Source organism: Hyla sarda, chromosome 11 (genome assembly GCF_029499605.1).
Source record: "Hyla sarda isolate aHylSar1 chromosome 11, aHylSar1.hap1, whole genome shotgun sequence".
Classification (NCBI taxonomy): domain Eukaryota; kingdom Metazoa; phylum Chordata; class Amphibia; order Anura; family Hylidae; genus Hyla; species Hyla sarda.
In genome coordinates this window covers 92,903,267-92,916,976 of record NC_079199.1, presented here as the reverse complement: position 1 = coordinate 92,916,976, position 13,710 = coordinate 92,903,267, and the positions used below count along the sequence as shown (strand labels likewise).

Genomic DNA, 13,710 nt, shown 5'->3' with positions numbered 1-13,710 from the left:
ACAGCAAAAATAACCCACATGGCATACCATTTTGGAAACTAGACCCCTTGGGGAACATAACAAGGAATAAAGTGAGCCTTAATACCCCACAGGTGTTTCACGACTTTTGCATATGTAAAAAAAATTAAAAAAAATTTCACTAAAATGTGTGTTTCCCCCCAAATTTCGCATTATTGCAAGGGTTAATAGCAGAAAATACCCCCCAAAATTTGTAACCCCATCTCTTCTGAGTATGGAGGCACCCCATAAGTTGGCATGAAGTGCATTACGGGCGAACTACAATGCTCCGAAGAGAAGGAGTGATATTTGACTTTTTGAGAGCAAATTTTGCTCGGGGGGCATGTCGCATTTAGGAAGCCCCTATGGTGTTAGAACAGCAAAAAAAAAAAAAAACACATGGCATACCATTTTGGAAACTAGACCCCTTGAGGAGCGTAACAAGGAATAAAGTGAGCCTTAATACCCCACACGGGTTTCACGACTTTTGCATATGTAAAAAAATATATATTTTTTTTTCACTAAGATGTGTGTTTCCCCCCAAATTTCACATTTTTGCAAGGGTTAATAGCAGAAAATACCCCCCAAAATTTGTAACCCCATCTCTTCTGAGTATGGAGGTACCCCATAAGTGGACCTGAAGTGCACTACGGGTGAACTACAATGCTCAGAAGAGGAGGAGCACCATTGAGCTTTTGGAAAGAGAATTCGTTTGGAATGGTAGTCAGGGGCCATGTGCATTTACAAAGCCCCCCGTGGTGCCAGAACAGTGGACCCCCCCCCCCACATGTGACCCCATTTTGGAAACTACACCCCTCACAGAATTTAATAAGTGGTGCAGTGAGCATTTACACCCCACTGGCGTTTGACAGATCTTTGGAACAGTGGGCTGTGCAAATGGAAAATTACATTTTTTATTTTCACGGATCACTGTTCCAAAAATCTGTCAGACACCTGTGGGGCGTAAATGCTCACTGCGCCCCTTATTACATTACATGAGGGGTGTAGTTTCCAAAATGGGGTCACATATGGGGGGGGTCCATTGTTCTGGTACCATGGGGGCTTTGTAAACACAAGTGGCCTTCAATTCCGCAAATTTTATCTTCAAAATCCCAATGGCGCTCCCTCTCTTCTGAGCATTGTAGTGCACCCATAGAGCACTTTACATCCACATATGGGGTATGCTCTTACTCAGAAGAAATTGGGTTACAAATTTTGGGGGGCTTTTTTTTATTTTCCCTTGTGAAAATGAAAAATTTAGGGTGACACCAGCATTTTAGTGAAGAAAAATTTTTTTTTTCATTTTCCCATCCAACTTTAATGAAAATTTGTCAAACACCTGTGGGGTGTTCAGGCTCACTATACCTCTTGTTACGTTCCGTGAGGGGTTTTGTTTCCAAAATGGGGTCACATGTCTGTATTTATTGTTTTGCGCTTATGTCAGAACCGCTGTAAAATCAGCCACCCCTGTGCAAATCACCAATTTAGGCCTCAAATGTACATGGTGCGCTCTCACTCCTGAGCCTTGTTGTGCGTCCGCAGAGCATTTTACGCCCACATATGGGGTATCTCCGTACTCAGGAGAAATTGCGTTACAAATTTTGGGGGTCTTTTTTTCCTTTTACCTCCCGTGAAAATAAAAAGTAAAGGACAACGCCAGCACGTTAATGTAAAAAAAAATTTTTTTTTACACTAACAGGCTGGTGTAGACCCAACTTTTCTTTTTCATAAGGGGTAAAAGGAAAAAAAGCCCCCAAAATTAGTAACGCAATTTCTCCTGAGTACGGAAATACCCCATATGTGGCACTAAACTGTTTCCTTGAAATACGACAGGGCTCCGAAGTGAGAGAGCGCCATGGGCATTTGAGGACTAAATTAGGGATTGCACAGGGGTGGACATAGGGGTATTCTACGCCAGTGATTCCCAAACAGGGTGCCTCCAGCTGTTGCTAAACTCCCAGCATGCCTGGACAGTCAGTGGCTGTCCGGAAATGCTGGGAGTTGTTGTTTTGCAACAGCTGGAGGCTCTGTTTTGGAAACACTGCCGTACAATACGTTTTTTAATTTTTTATTAGGGGGACAGTGTAAGGGGGTGTATATGTTGTGTTTTACTCTTTATTATGTGTAGTGTAGTGTTTTTAGGGTACGTTTACACTGGCGGGTTTACAGTGAATTTACCGCTAGGAGTTTGCGCTGCGGTGAAAAATTTGCCACAGCCCAAACTTGAAGCAGAAAACTTACTGTAAACCCGCCAGTGTGAATGTACCCTGTACGTTCACATGGGGGGGGCAAACCTCCAGCTGTTTCAAAACTACAACTCCCAGCATGTACTGACAGACCGTGCATGCTGGGAGTTGTACTTTTGCAACAGCTGGAGGCACACTGGTTGGAAAACCTTCAGTTAGGTTCTGTTACCTAACTCAGTATTTTCCAACCAGTGTGCCTCCAGCTGTTGCAAAACTTCAACTCCCAGCATGTACTGATCGCCGAAAGGCATGCTGGGAGATGTAGTTATGCAACAGCTGGAGGGATCGCAACTACAACTCCCAGCATGCCCAGAGAGCTGTTTAGGCTTGCTGGGAGTTGCAGTTTTGCAACATCTGTAGAGCTATAGTTTAGAGACCACTGCATAGTGGTCTCCAAACTGTGGACCTCCAGATGTTGCCAAACTACAACTCCCAGCATGCCCAGACAGCAAACTGCTGTCTGGGCATGCTGGGAGTTGTAGTTTTGCAAGATCTGGAGGTGCACAGTATAGAGATCACTTTGCAGTGGTCTCAAACTGTAGACCTCCAGCTGTTGCAAAACTGCAACTCCCAGCAAGCCTAAACAGCTCTCTGGGCATGCTGGGAGTTGTAGTTTTGCAACATCTGGAGGGTTACAGTTTAGAGACCACTATAGTGGTCTCAGACTGTAGCCCTCCAGATGTTGCTAAGTAACTCACCGGCTTCCGTTGGATCCAGGGAGCTGCGTCGCGGTCCTCTTCTTCCGCCGATCGTCGCCCGCTGCCGCCGCTGATCGTCGCCGCTGCCGTCGCCGATGGGTAAGTGGATCTTCGGCGCCGGTCCCTGTCGGTTTCCCCGTCCTGCCCCGCCTATTGTGGGAGGGCAGGACGGGGAAACCGAAAGTAAACCCCTCCGCCCCCGATCTGCTATTGGTGGTCGCGTCTAGACCACCAATAGCAGAGATAGGAGGGGTGGCAACTCTGCCACCTCACTCCTATCGCTACAGGGGGATCGTGGGTGTCTAGGACACCCGCGATCCCCCTTCTATTCCGGGTCACCATAGACCCGTATGACCCGGAATCGGCGCAAATCGCAAGTGTGAATTCACTTGCGATTTGCGCCGATCGCCGACATGGGGGGTCTAATGACCCCCCTGGGCATTTGCGCGGGGTGTCTGCTGATAGATATCAGCAGTCACCCCGGCGCGATCCCCGCCCGGCGCGCGGTGGGGACCGAAATTCCCACGGGCGTACAGGTACGCCCTTGGTCCTTAAGTACCAGGGAGCAAAGGCGTACCTGTACGCCCTTGGTCCTTAAGGGGTTAAGGACGCAGGACGTAAATGTACGTCCTGGTGCGGTGGTACTTAACGCACCAGGACGTACATTTACGTCCTAAGCATAACCGCGGGCATCGGAGCGATGCCCGTGTCATGCGCGGCTGATCCCGGCTGCTGATCGCAGCCAGGGACCCACCGGCAATGGCCGACGCCCGCGATCTCGCGGGCGTCCGCCATTAACCCCTCAGGTGCCGGGATCAATACAGATCCCGGCATCTGCGGCAGTTCGCGATTTGAATGAATGATCGGATCGCCCGCAGCGCTGCTGCGGGGATCCGATCATTCATAACGCCGCACGGAGGTCCCCTCACCTTCCTCCGTGCGGCTCCCGGCGTCTCCTGCTCTGGTCTGTGATCGAGCAGACCAGAGCAGGAGATGACCGATAATACTGATCTGTTCTATGTCCTATACATAGAACAGATCAGTATTGGCAATCATGGTATTGCTATGAATAGTCCCCTATGGGGACTATTCAAGTGTAAAAAAAATGTAAAAGTAAAAAAAAGTGAAAAATCCCCTCCCCCAATAAAAAAGTAAAACGTCCGTTTTTTCCAATTTTACCCCTAAAAAGCGTAAAAATAATTTTTTATAGACATATTTGGTATCGCCGCGTGCGTAAATGTCCGAACTATTAAAATAAAATGTTAATGATCCCGTACGGTTAACGGTGTGAACGAAAAAAAAAATAAAGTCCAAAATTCCTACTTTTTTTATACATTTTATAAAAAAAAAAAATTATAAAAAATGTATTAAAAGTTTTTTATATGCAAATGTGGTATCAAAAAAAAGTACAGATCATGGCGCAAAAAATGAGCCCCCATACCGCCGCTTATACGGAAAAATAAAAAAGTTATAGGTCGTCAAAATAAAGGGATTATAAACGTACTAATTTGGTTAAAAAGTTTGTGATTTTTTTTTAAGCACAACAATAATATAAAAGTATGTAATAATGGGTGTCATTTTAATCGTATTGACCCTCAGAATAAAGAACACACGTCATTTTTACCATAAATTGTACGGCGTGAAAACGAAACCTTCCAAAATTAGCAAAATTGCGTTTTTCGTTTTAATTTCCCCACAAAAATAGTGTTTTTTGGTTGCGCCATACATTTTATGATATAATGAGTTATGTCATTACAAAGGACAACTGGTCGCGCAAAAAACAAGCCCTCATACTAGTCTGTGGATGAAAATATAAAAGAGTTATGATTTTTAGAAGGCGAGGAGGAAAAAATGAAAACGTAAAAATTAAATTGTCTGAGTCCTTAAGGCCAAAATGGGCTGAGTCCTTAAGGGGTTAATAGCCGGCCGCGGCGATCGCTACATGCCGGCTATTAGCAGCGGCCCCAGCTACAGGAATCAGCCGGAGGTTGCTGGGTAAGGGGGCGGCTTGAGTAAAGAGCCCGCTCCATACACCCTGAGCGCCAGCGTATTAAAATCAGACAGGGAAGTCGGTCCAGCCTAAATGGGCTAAATGCATAAAAAATTCACCTGCCCCGCGGCCAGAACTGCATGTCCCGGGCGTCAGGTGATAGGATTTCCACATCCCTGATTTTGGAGGCTCCATTAGGCTACGTTGACATCAGTGTTGAAGGCTCCATTAGGGGCCTCAGTCGCAAATTCTGTTCAGCAATGGCGAACTGAGCTGGGCATTCTGTTGCATGATCCGTGGGGTTTCCGTTTGGTTCCATTGTTTTTACAGGATTAAAGGGGTACTCCGGTGGAAAACATCAACTGGTGCCAGAATAATAAACAGATTTGTAAATGACTTCTATTAAAAAATCTTTACCCTTCCAGTACTTTTTAGCAGCTGTATGCTACAGAGGAAATTCTTTACTTTTTGAATATCTTCTTTGTCTTGTCCACAGTGCTCTCTGCTGACACCCTTGTCCATGTCAGGAACTATCCAGAGCAGCATAGGTTTGCAATGGGGATTTTCTCCTGCTCTGGACAGTTCCTGACACGGACAAGGGTGTCAGCAGAGGGCACTGTGGACAAGACAAAAAAAGATATTCAAAAAGAAAAGAATTTCCTCTGTAGCATACAGCTGCTAAAAAGTACTGGAAGGGTAAAGATTTTTTTAATAGAAGTCATTTACTAATCTGTTGACTTTTCTGGCACCAGTTGATTCCACCGGAGTACCCCTTTAACTACATTCCCTAGAAAAGTATATTTTCAGTACTTGGATTAATAGACTACGTTTGGTCCATTAAAGTGGATGGATCTGGTGCGGGTACACCACAGTAGTGCTGGGCGGTATACCGGTTCATACCGAATACCGACATTTTTGTGCTGCATGATATGAATTTTAACCCATACCGCAATACCTGTTTACCCCCTCCCCCTCGGGAATGAATTAATGAATCAGCGCTGCGCTGTCCCCACATGGGGTAACTTATCATATGTTGCCCGCGAGCGCTGTTCTGCCCCCCCCCCCCCAATTATTAGCCCAGCGCTGTCCCCATCGGGGTATATACTAGGGATTGACCGATATGTTTTTTTTAGGGCTGATACCGATAATCGGTGGAGGTTAGGGCCGATAGCCGATAACTTATACCGATATTCCGGTATAAGTTATCGGCTATTTATCCCCCCCGCGACACCGCTGCAGATCATTGATTTAAAGCGGGCGCTTTAAATCAATGCACTGCAGTGGCTTTTGCGGTGCCATAGGCCGCCGCCACCGCCACCCGCTTCTCTCCCCCTGCCTGTCAGGGTGGTCCGGGCCATCCATCCATCCATCCTTCCTGTAGTGTCCGGCGGCATTCCGGGTGGAGGGTGAACCGGTCCGGGCTGTCCTTCTTCTCCGGGGGTCATCTTCTCCACTCCGGCCTAGTAACGCAGCATAGACGTCGCTGCGCTCGGGCATCACTGCGCAGCGGCGTCTATGCTGCATTACTAGGCCGGAGCCTGCCCGGAGTGGAGAAGAGGACCCCTGGAGAAGGACAGCCCGGACCGGTTCACCCTCCACCCGGAATGCCGCCGGACACTACAGGAAGGATGGATGGTCTGGACCACCCCCATTACGGGTAAGTTACATTTTTTTTTTTATTGACTCGGAGGGTGGGGGAGGCGCCCGACCGGTATAGCGGTATGGGCAAAAATCCATACCGTGTGAGAAAAAAAAAACGGTATCCGGTTCATACCGGTATACCGCCCAGCACTACCGTGGGGGGTGCGATGCGGTGCGGTGGGTCGGGGGGGCGTTCGCGGTGCGGCGTGATTATCGGCCAAGTAGGCTTTTATTACCATGTAATAGGCCGAGCATATACAGTAAAAAACTCTCTCTATCTATCTATCTATCTATCTATCTATCTATATATATATATATATATATATATATGAGAGAGAGATATATATTCAAGCAGATCCTATGCTGAATAGGCATACACTTAAATAATTTTTGGCTTGGGTTAATATGCCCTAAAAGTGTTCTCTTCGGCCCTGTATATACAGAGTGGGTCAAGGGTATATTGGGATTTGGACTCCATATAGTGTAAGGAATAGTGGTGCAGTTGCCCGTAGCAACCAATCAGATTGCCTTTAAACAATGGAAGCTGGAATCTCATAGGTTGCTACGAGCCTCTGCACCCCTCATCCTCCGCAGAAGACTTGATAAATCTTAGAACCGGACAGGTCTGAAGGGTTAACACACTTCCAAATGGCGTTTTAGGGCTGAGGCCTACGCTCCTGAGGAGACTGGCTATAGAAAACTCTATGGGGGGAGATTTACAGGATTGGTATTACATCCGGTGCCCATTTATATAGGGGGAGATTTATCAAAACCTGTCCAGAGGAAAAGATGCCCAGTTGCCCATAGCAACCAATCAGATCGCTTCTTTCGTTTTGCAAAGGCCTTGTTGAAAATGAAAGAAGCGATCTGATTGGTTGCTATGGGCAACTGGGCATCTTTTCCTCTGGACAGGTTTTGATAAATCTCCCCCTATATAAATGGGCACCGGATGTAATGCCAATCCTGTAAGGCAGTGTTTCCCCAACCAGTGTGCCTCCAGCTGTTGCAAAACTACAACTCCCAGCATGCCCGGACAGCCGAAGGCTGTCCGGGCATGCTGGAAGTTGTAGTTTTGCAACAGCTGGAGGCACACTGGTTGGGGAAACACTGCTCTGAGGTCATTGGCAGGGGGTAAATATTAGATATGAGGTGTATTTTTGTCCTTGCCCCTTTCTCCTACCAGCACCAGATATGAAGTATTTGGCCGGCGCTTAATCTCACGCCGTTTGCCGAGCATTGTTAAAGCCACAAATAATCTTGTTGGCCGTCGGCCATCGCCGGCAGACTCGGGAGCGTCATTGCTTTATGTATTTTCTTTTTCAGGTGTTAAAGCATTGGCGCGAAGTCCCTGAATGAGAAACGGAATTGCCAACCTACCGCAGCCATGGCGTATAGTACCATCCGGGACCCAGCGCAGCTGGCACAGACAGTCTCCTCCAACATCCTGCGGATAACACAGGGCTGTACGTCATTCACGTCTACTACACTTATCCCCCATATGTTAGAATTTAAAGGGTGCATGAAAAAAAAATGTTAAGAATTTCTTAAATGCGTTTTAAATCAGAAGCGTGATGTAGCGCATGAGAAGCGTCCGTGTTCCGGCTCTCGTATTACAAATGTCTTTTTCTTATTTGGGGAATTTCGATGGTTAGTAAAATGAGCTACAAGGGTCATGTGACATACCAGGGATGGAAAGTATTTTCTCTCCGGGCCCTCAAGATGCTCTGTACACTGTAGCCCATTGTTCCCCAATGCATGACTCTACAGCTGTTTCAAAACTACAACTCCCAGCATGCTCGCACAGCCTAAGGCTGTGCGAGCATGCTGGGAGTTGTAGTTTTGCACCTATTTTAGCTGCGTGATTATTAGGGGCAACGCACACAAGGGACATTCCCCTCAGAATTACTTCCGAGCAGATTACAGTGATCTCAATGGGAGGTTGCTGGTCAGCTCGCACGTCGGAAGTTCTCCTTCCCGTAGAATCATTTTTGTTCAAAGTCTTTTTTTTAAATAATTTTTTAGTTTAAGACATAACAATTATACACAAAACAAATACAAAAAGGGTCATAATCCCTCAATGAAACCAAGAGAAAAAAAAGAATAATGACTTCTGTGTTTATGAAATTGCAAGTAAACAGCATCAGGGTATCAAACAGCGAAAAAGACTGACGGGTTTCTAGCCCCTGTGTGTTCTTATTCATAGTCCTTGTTCCGGCTTGGATGCTTGGATATACCACAGCTCTAGAGGGGTAAGACTCACACGATTTACCTGAATTAAAGGGGTACTCCTGGGGAAAACCTTTTTTTTTTTATTTTTTAAATCAACTGGTGCCAGAAAGTTAAACAGATTTGTAAATGACTTATATTACAAAATCTTTACCCTTCCAGTACTTTTTAGCAGCTGTATGCTACAGAGGAAATTCTTTTCTTTTTGAATTTCTTTTTCGTGTTGTCTACAGTGCTCTCTGCTGACACCTGATGCCCGTATCAGGAACTGTCCAGAGCAGGAGAAAATCCTCATAGCAAACCTAAGCTGCTCTGGACAGTTCCTGACACGGACAGAGGTGTCAGCAGAAAGCACTGTGGACAAGACAAAAATGAAATTCAAAAAGGAAAGAATTTCCTCTGCTGTATAGCTGCTAAAAAGTCCTGGAAGGGTAACCATTTTTGAATAGAAGTCATTTACAAATCTGTTTAACTTTCTGGCACCAGTTCATTTAAAAAAAAAAAAAAAAAAAAAAGTTTTCTCCCGGAGTACCCCTTTAAGCTGGCGGTGGGACATGAGCCGTCACCATTCCATGCATATCTGACTGGAATTTTAATTTCAGAATTCAGTAGCTTGCAGCAGAATCTCATTGGAAACAATAGGAGGCTGCTGCATCGGAATGTCCCATTAGAATTTCTGACCTGGTCTCTGCTTGGAAATTCCATAGCGTGAATGCTGCCTAGGGGGTAGGGTCACAGGTAGCGCGTCCACAGCTTATTTGACCCTGCCGATGCGCTACTGACTGGCCCTAATGTGAAGCCTCCTGTTGTGCCCGTGCGTCCTGCTTTGCTCTGCTGCTACGAGCAGACACACAGTGATCCGGGAGTCACCTCGCGCATGCGCATTGTACTCAAAGACATCGCAGTCGCTCCCCTGCTCCCTGAGCTATGCCACGATGTCTGTGAGTACGCTGCGCATGCGCACGTCGACTCGTAGATCTGTGTGTCTGCTCATAGTGGTGGATTTCTGCTACGAGCAGACAAAACAGGACGCACGGGCACAGCAAGGGGGCTCACTTTAGTTGCGGTCAGTACGCTGCGGATGCGCTACCTGTGACTCTACCCTTAGGGAGTGAACACACACAAAAAAAATTATAGGATTGGTTTATGTTCATAGGGGGTTTCTGAAAGGGTAATATGGTGGGCCGACCTTTAGGACAGATGACAGATCATCAGTGTCAGCTTGTTGGCGGTCAGCACCGTCACTGCGAACACATGATCTCTTTTTAAAAAAAATTATTTTGAGTGTCATTCTCAGAAATTTTTGACGTGTCATACAAAAGTTTTGATGGGTGGCGGTCAGGGAGACAGGCCCATAGACTTTCTGCAGTGAGGAGAGAGACAGGGAGAGAAGCGCTCAGCTAAGCACTTCGCCTGGCTTGTTACAACGATCGTTGGGGGGTCTCTGCACCCAGACCACACCTAATGACGTCAGAAGTTTTTTTTTTTTAAGACAGACTTATAGGGGGAGATTTATCAAAACCTGTCCAGAGGAAAAGTTGCCCAGTTGCCCATAGCAACTAGAGATGAGCGAACTTACAGTAAATTCGATTCGTCACAAACTTCTCGGCTCGGCAGTTGATGACCTATCCTGCATAAATTAGTTCAGCTTTCCGGTGCTCCGGTGGGCTGGAAAGAGTCTCCTAGGACTGTATCCACCTTTTCCAGCCCACCGGAGCACCTGAAGGCTGAACTAATTTATGCAGGAAAAGTCAGCAACCGCCAAGCCAAGAAGTTCGTGACGAATCGAATTTACTGTAAGTTCGCTCGTCTCTAATAGCATCCAATCAGATCGCTTCTTTCAGTTTTGAAAAAATGAAAGAAGCGATCTGATTGGTTGCTATGGGCAACTCAGCAACTTTTCCTCTGGACAGGTTTTGATAAATCTCCCCCATAGTGTACAGCAGTGGTTTCCAAACTGTAGACCTAAAGAAGTTGCAAAACTACAACTCCCAGCATGCCCGGACAGCCTACGGCTGTCCGGGCATGCTGGGAGTTGTAGTTTTGCAACCTCTGCAGGTCCACAGTTTGGAGACCACTGCTGTACAGTGCATCTGAAACTTACTCTAGAGGACCAGAATAAAAGGTATAACAGCCCTGGTATAATATGGGGGTTCTTCAGGACCTAAACATTGATCTGACCTTTGACCATCGGTTCAGTGAAGGCCGCGGCCGCATTAGGAGCCATGTGGCCAGATAAGAAGAAGTATAAACCACAATAGAATGCAGCTTTTTTTCGCATTTTTCTTATTTTGTATTCGTCTTATTATAAATACTCAAAACGAAACGTCAGATTGATAACGTAGTTTGTTCTCTCTCCGTGCAGCCGCCGAGATCCAGAGGATAGTGAACCAGCTGGGAACCGTCCAGGACACTTCCGAACTACAGAACCAACTGTGAGTAATCCCACCCGGTCCTCTCCAGATAGTGGGCAACACAGAACCCTTCACACACAGCGTTTCCTTGGTGACAAAAATGCCACGGCTAAATGTCGGCTGAAAGTGAAAAGAGTAGTGTAGTAAAAGATAACTTATCCCCCTATACAAAGGATAGTGGATAAGTTATAGATCGGGACCCCGAGATCTCCTGAATGGGGTCTCGGCAGTCTGCTGGAAGAGGGCGTGCTGACCCCTGCACAGAGCGGTAGCCGATGTTCCCTCCATGTATCCCATAGAGATACATGGAGGGGGGGTGTCTGCCGTGGCTTCTTGCGGGGTCTGTGCGGCCACTTTCGGCAAACTGCTGAGGCTCCGTTCAGGAGATTGTGGGGGATCCCATTGGTTGGACCCCCACAATCTATAACTTATCCCCTATCATTTGGATAGGGGATAAGTTATTTTTCACTGCACTATTCGCTTAAAGGGTTATTCCGATGGAAATATATATATATATATATATATATATATATATATATATATATATATATATATACACATATATATAATTTTTTTTTTTTTAAATCAACTGGTGCCAGAAAGTTAAACAGATTTGTAAATGACGTCTATTAAAAAATCTTAATCCTTCCAGTACTTTTCAGCGGCTGTATGCTACAGAGGAAATTCTTTTTTAATTTCTTTTTTGTCTTGTCCACAGTGCTCTCTGCTGACACCTGACGCCCGTATCAGGAACTGTCCAGAGCAGGAGAAAATCCCCATTGCAATCCTATGCTGCTCTGGACAGTTCCTGACACGGACAGAGGTGTCAGCAGAGAGCACTGTGGTCAAGACAAAAAAGAAATATGAAAAGAAAATAATTTCTTCTGTAGCATACAGCCACTAAAAAGTACTGGAAGGGTAAAGATTTTTTAATAGAAGTAATTTACAAATCTGTGTAACTTTCTGACACCAGTTAATTAAAAAAAAAAAAAAAAAAATCCACTGGAGTACCCCTTTAATAGGAATTTATGGAACTCCAAACCCACTCTGCATTTTTTCCTTTGGTGTTTTTTTCACTCTTTAAGTGGCAGTTTTTCAAAATGGCATCACATGACTGGAAAAAAAACCAGACAAAACTAAAACCTACTGTTTTTGAAAAGATTTGCGTCTATGCAGCGTGATTCACACTGCTCCAAATGCCCTGCGGCAGCCCTGTGTGCGCAGTGAGGTTTGGGGGTGTGGCCAGTGTGCCGTCGTGACTGGGACGCTCAGGCCTGCCACCAAACCTCACACTGCACACAGGGCTGCCGTGGGTTAATCTTGTGTGTCTGCTAATAGGAGAATAGGAAGCGGATTTTCTGTTGTGTAGCGGATTTTGCACAGTGTGAAATACTCTGCGTATACGCAATGTGTGACCCTACCGTTAGGAAATGGGATGAAAAAATGACCTGTTGTTTAAAGGCATATGAAAAAAATATGCAAAATTTAAGCTGTGGCTTTTATTATGCCTATTTTCTGCTGTGTTCAGTTATTTAAAGCAGAACTATAGTGCAATATAACTTATCCCCTATCTGAAGGATAGGGGATAAGTTATAGATCGTGGGGGGGGGGCGACTGCTGGAGCCCCTCGCAATCTCCTGTACGAGCCGCTGCAGTTTGCAGAAAGTGCTGCGTCGTCCCCAGCAGGAAATTGTGACAGACAGTCTATGGGATACATGGAGGGGGGCATGTCGGCCGCTGCATCATGCGAGGACGGAACGCCCCATTCCAGCAGACTGCCGCAGCCCGTACAGCAGAACGCGGGGGTCCCAGCGGTCATACCCCCAGCAATCTATAACTTATCTCCTATCCTTCGGACAGTTTTCCTTTAAGGATATTGATTTATTCATCATAAAATCCACAGCTTCTCTCCAGACCGCCGCCGCTCGACATGTCCCCGCTGCTGCTCTACTCCTAGCGCAATGCCGGGACATGTCTATTATTTTCTGCTCGTCTCTGTACCCGACGGAGATGAGCAGCAGAGAATAGACATGACCCGGCAGTGCGCTAATTGCGCTAGGAGTAGAGCAGCAGCAGGGACATGTAGGGTGGCGGCAGTGAATGGAAGTATTGGGCCAATACTAGCAATTTGCATGGTATCGGGGACTCGTTCAGTGTCCCCGATACCAAAACCGATACCTGCTTCTCCAGTTCTCCCGTCTGCATCCCGTTCCATGGAGGAGCATGTGACACACACGTCACTCCGCCTCCTCCCCCGCGCCCAGCATTACGCTACTGAGAATGCAGAGTGACGTATATGTCACATGCTCCTCCATAGGACGACATGATGGGAGAACGGGGCAGAGGACAGCCGCAGGTGAGTGCTATCTACAAGGGTGGGGGCTGCCGTCTACTGGAGGGGCTGCTACTAATGTCTACGTGGGGCCTTGTTGTCTAAAGTGGGGTCGCCCTGCTGTCTAAAGGGGGGAAACAAGGGTGCAATGCTCTGCACATACCCC

At 46.4% G+C, this 13,710-nt stretch overlaps 1 protein-coding gene across 2 annotated transcripts in view; it reads left to right on the top strand.

Moving 5' to 3' along the window:
• Positions 1-13,710, top strand: part of LOC130295818 (syntaxin-7-like) — a 35,588-nt gene that overhangs the window by 5,890 nt on the left and 15,988 nt on the right. Inside the window, exons 1-3 of one of the 2 annotated variants that reach the window (XM_056546995.1) lie at positions 7,681-7,703; positions 7,896-8,035; positions 11,164-11,233. In XM_056546995.1, the coding sequence (XP_056402970.1) occupies positions 7,957-8,035; positions 11,164-11,233 (149 nt within the window). In that variant the 5' untranslated portion in view covers positions 7,681-7,703; positions 7,896-7,956. Of the gene's footprint in view, positions 1-7,680; positions 7,704-7,895; positions 8,036-11,163; positions 11,234-13,710 lie in introns of those variants that run through there. The other variant, XM_056546994.1, reaches the window with a different exon arrangement.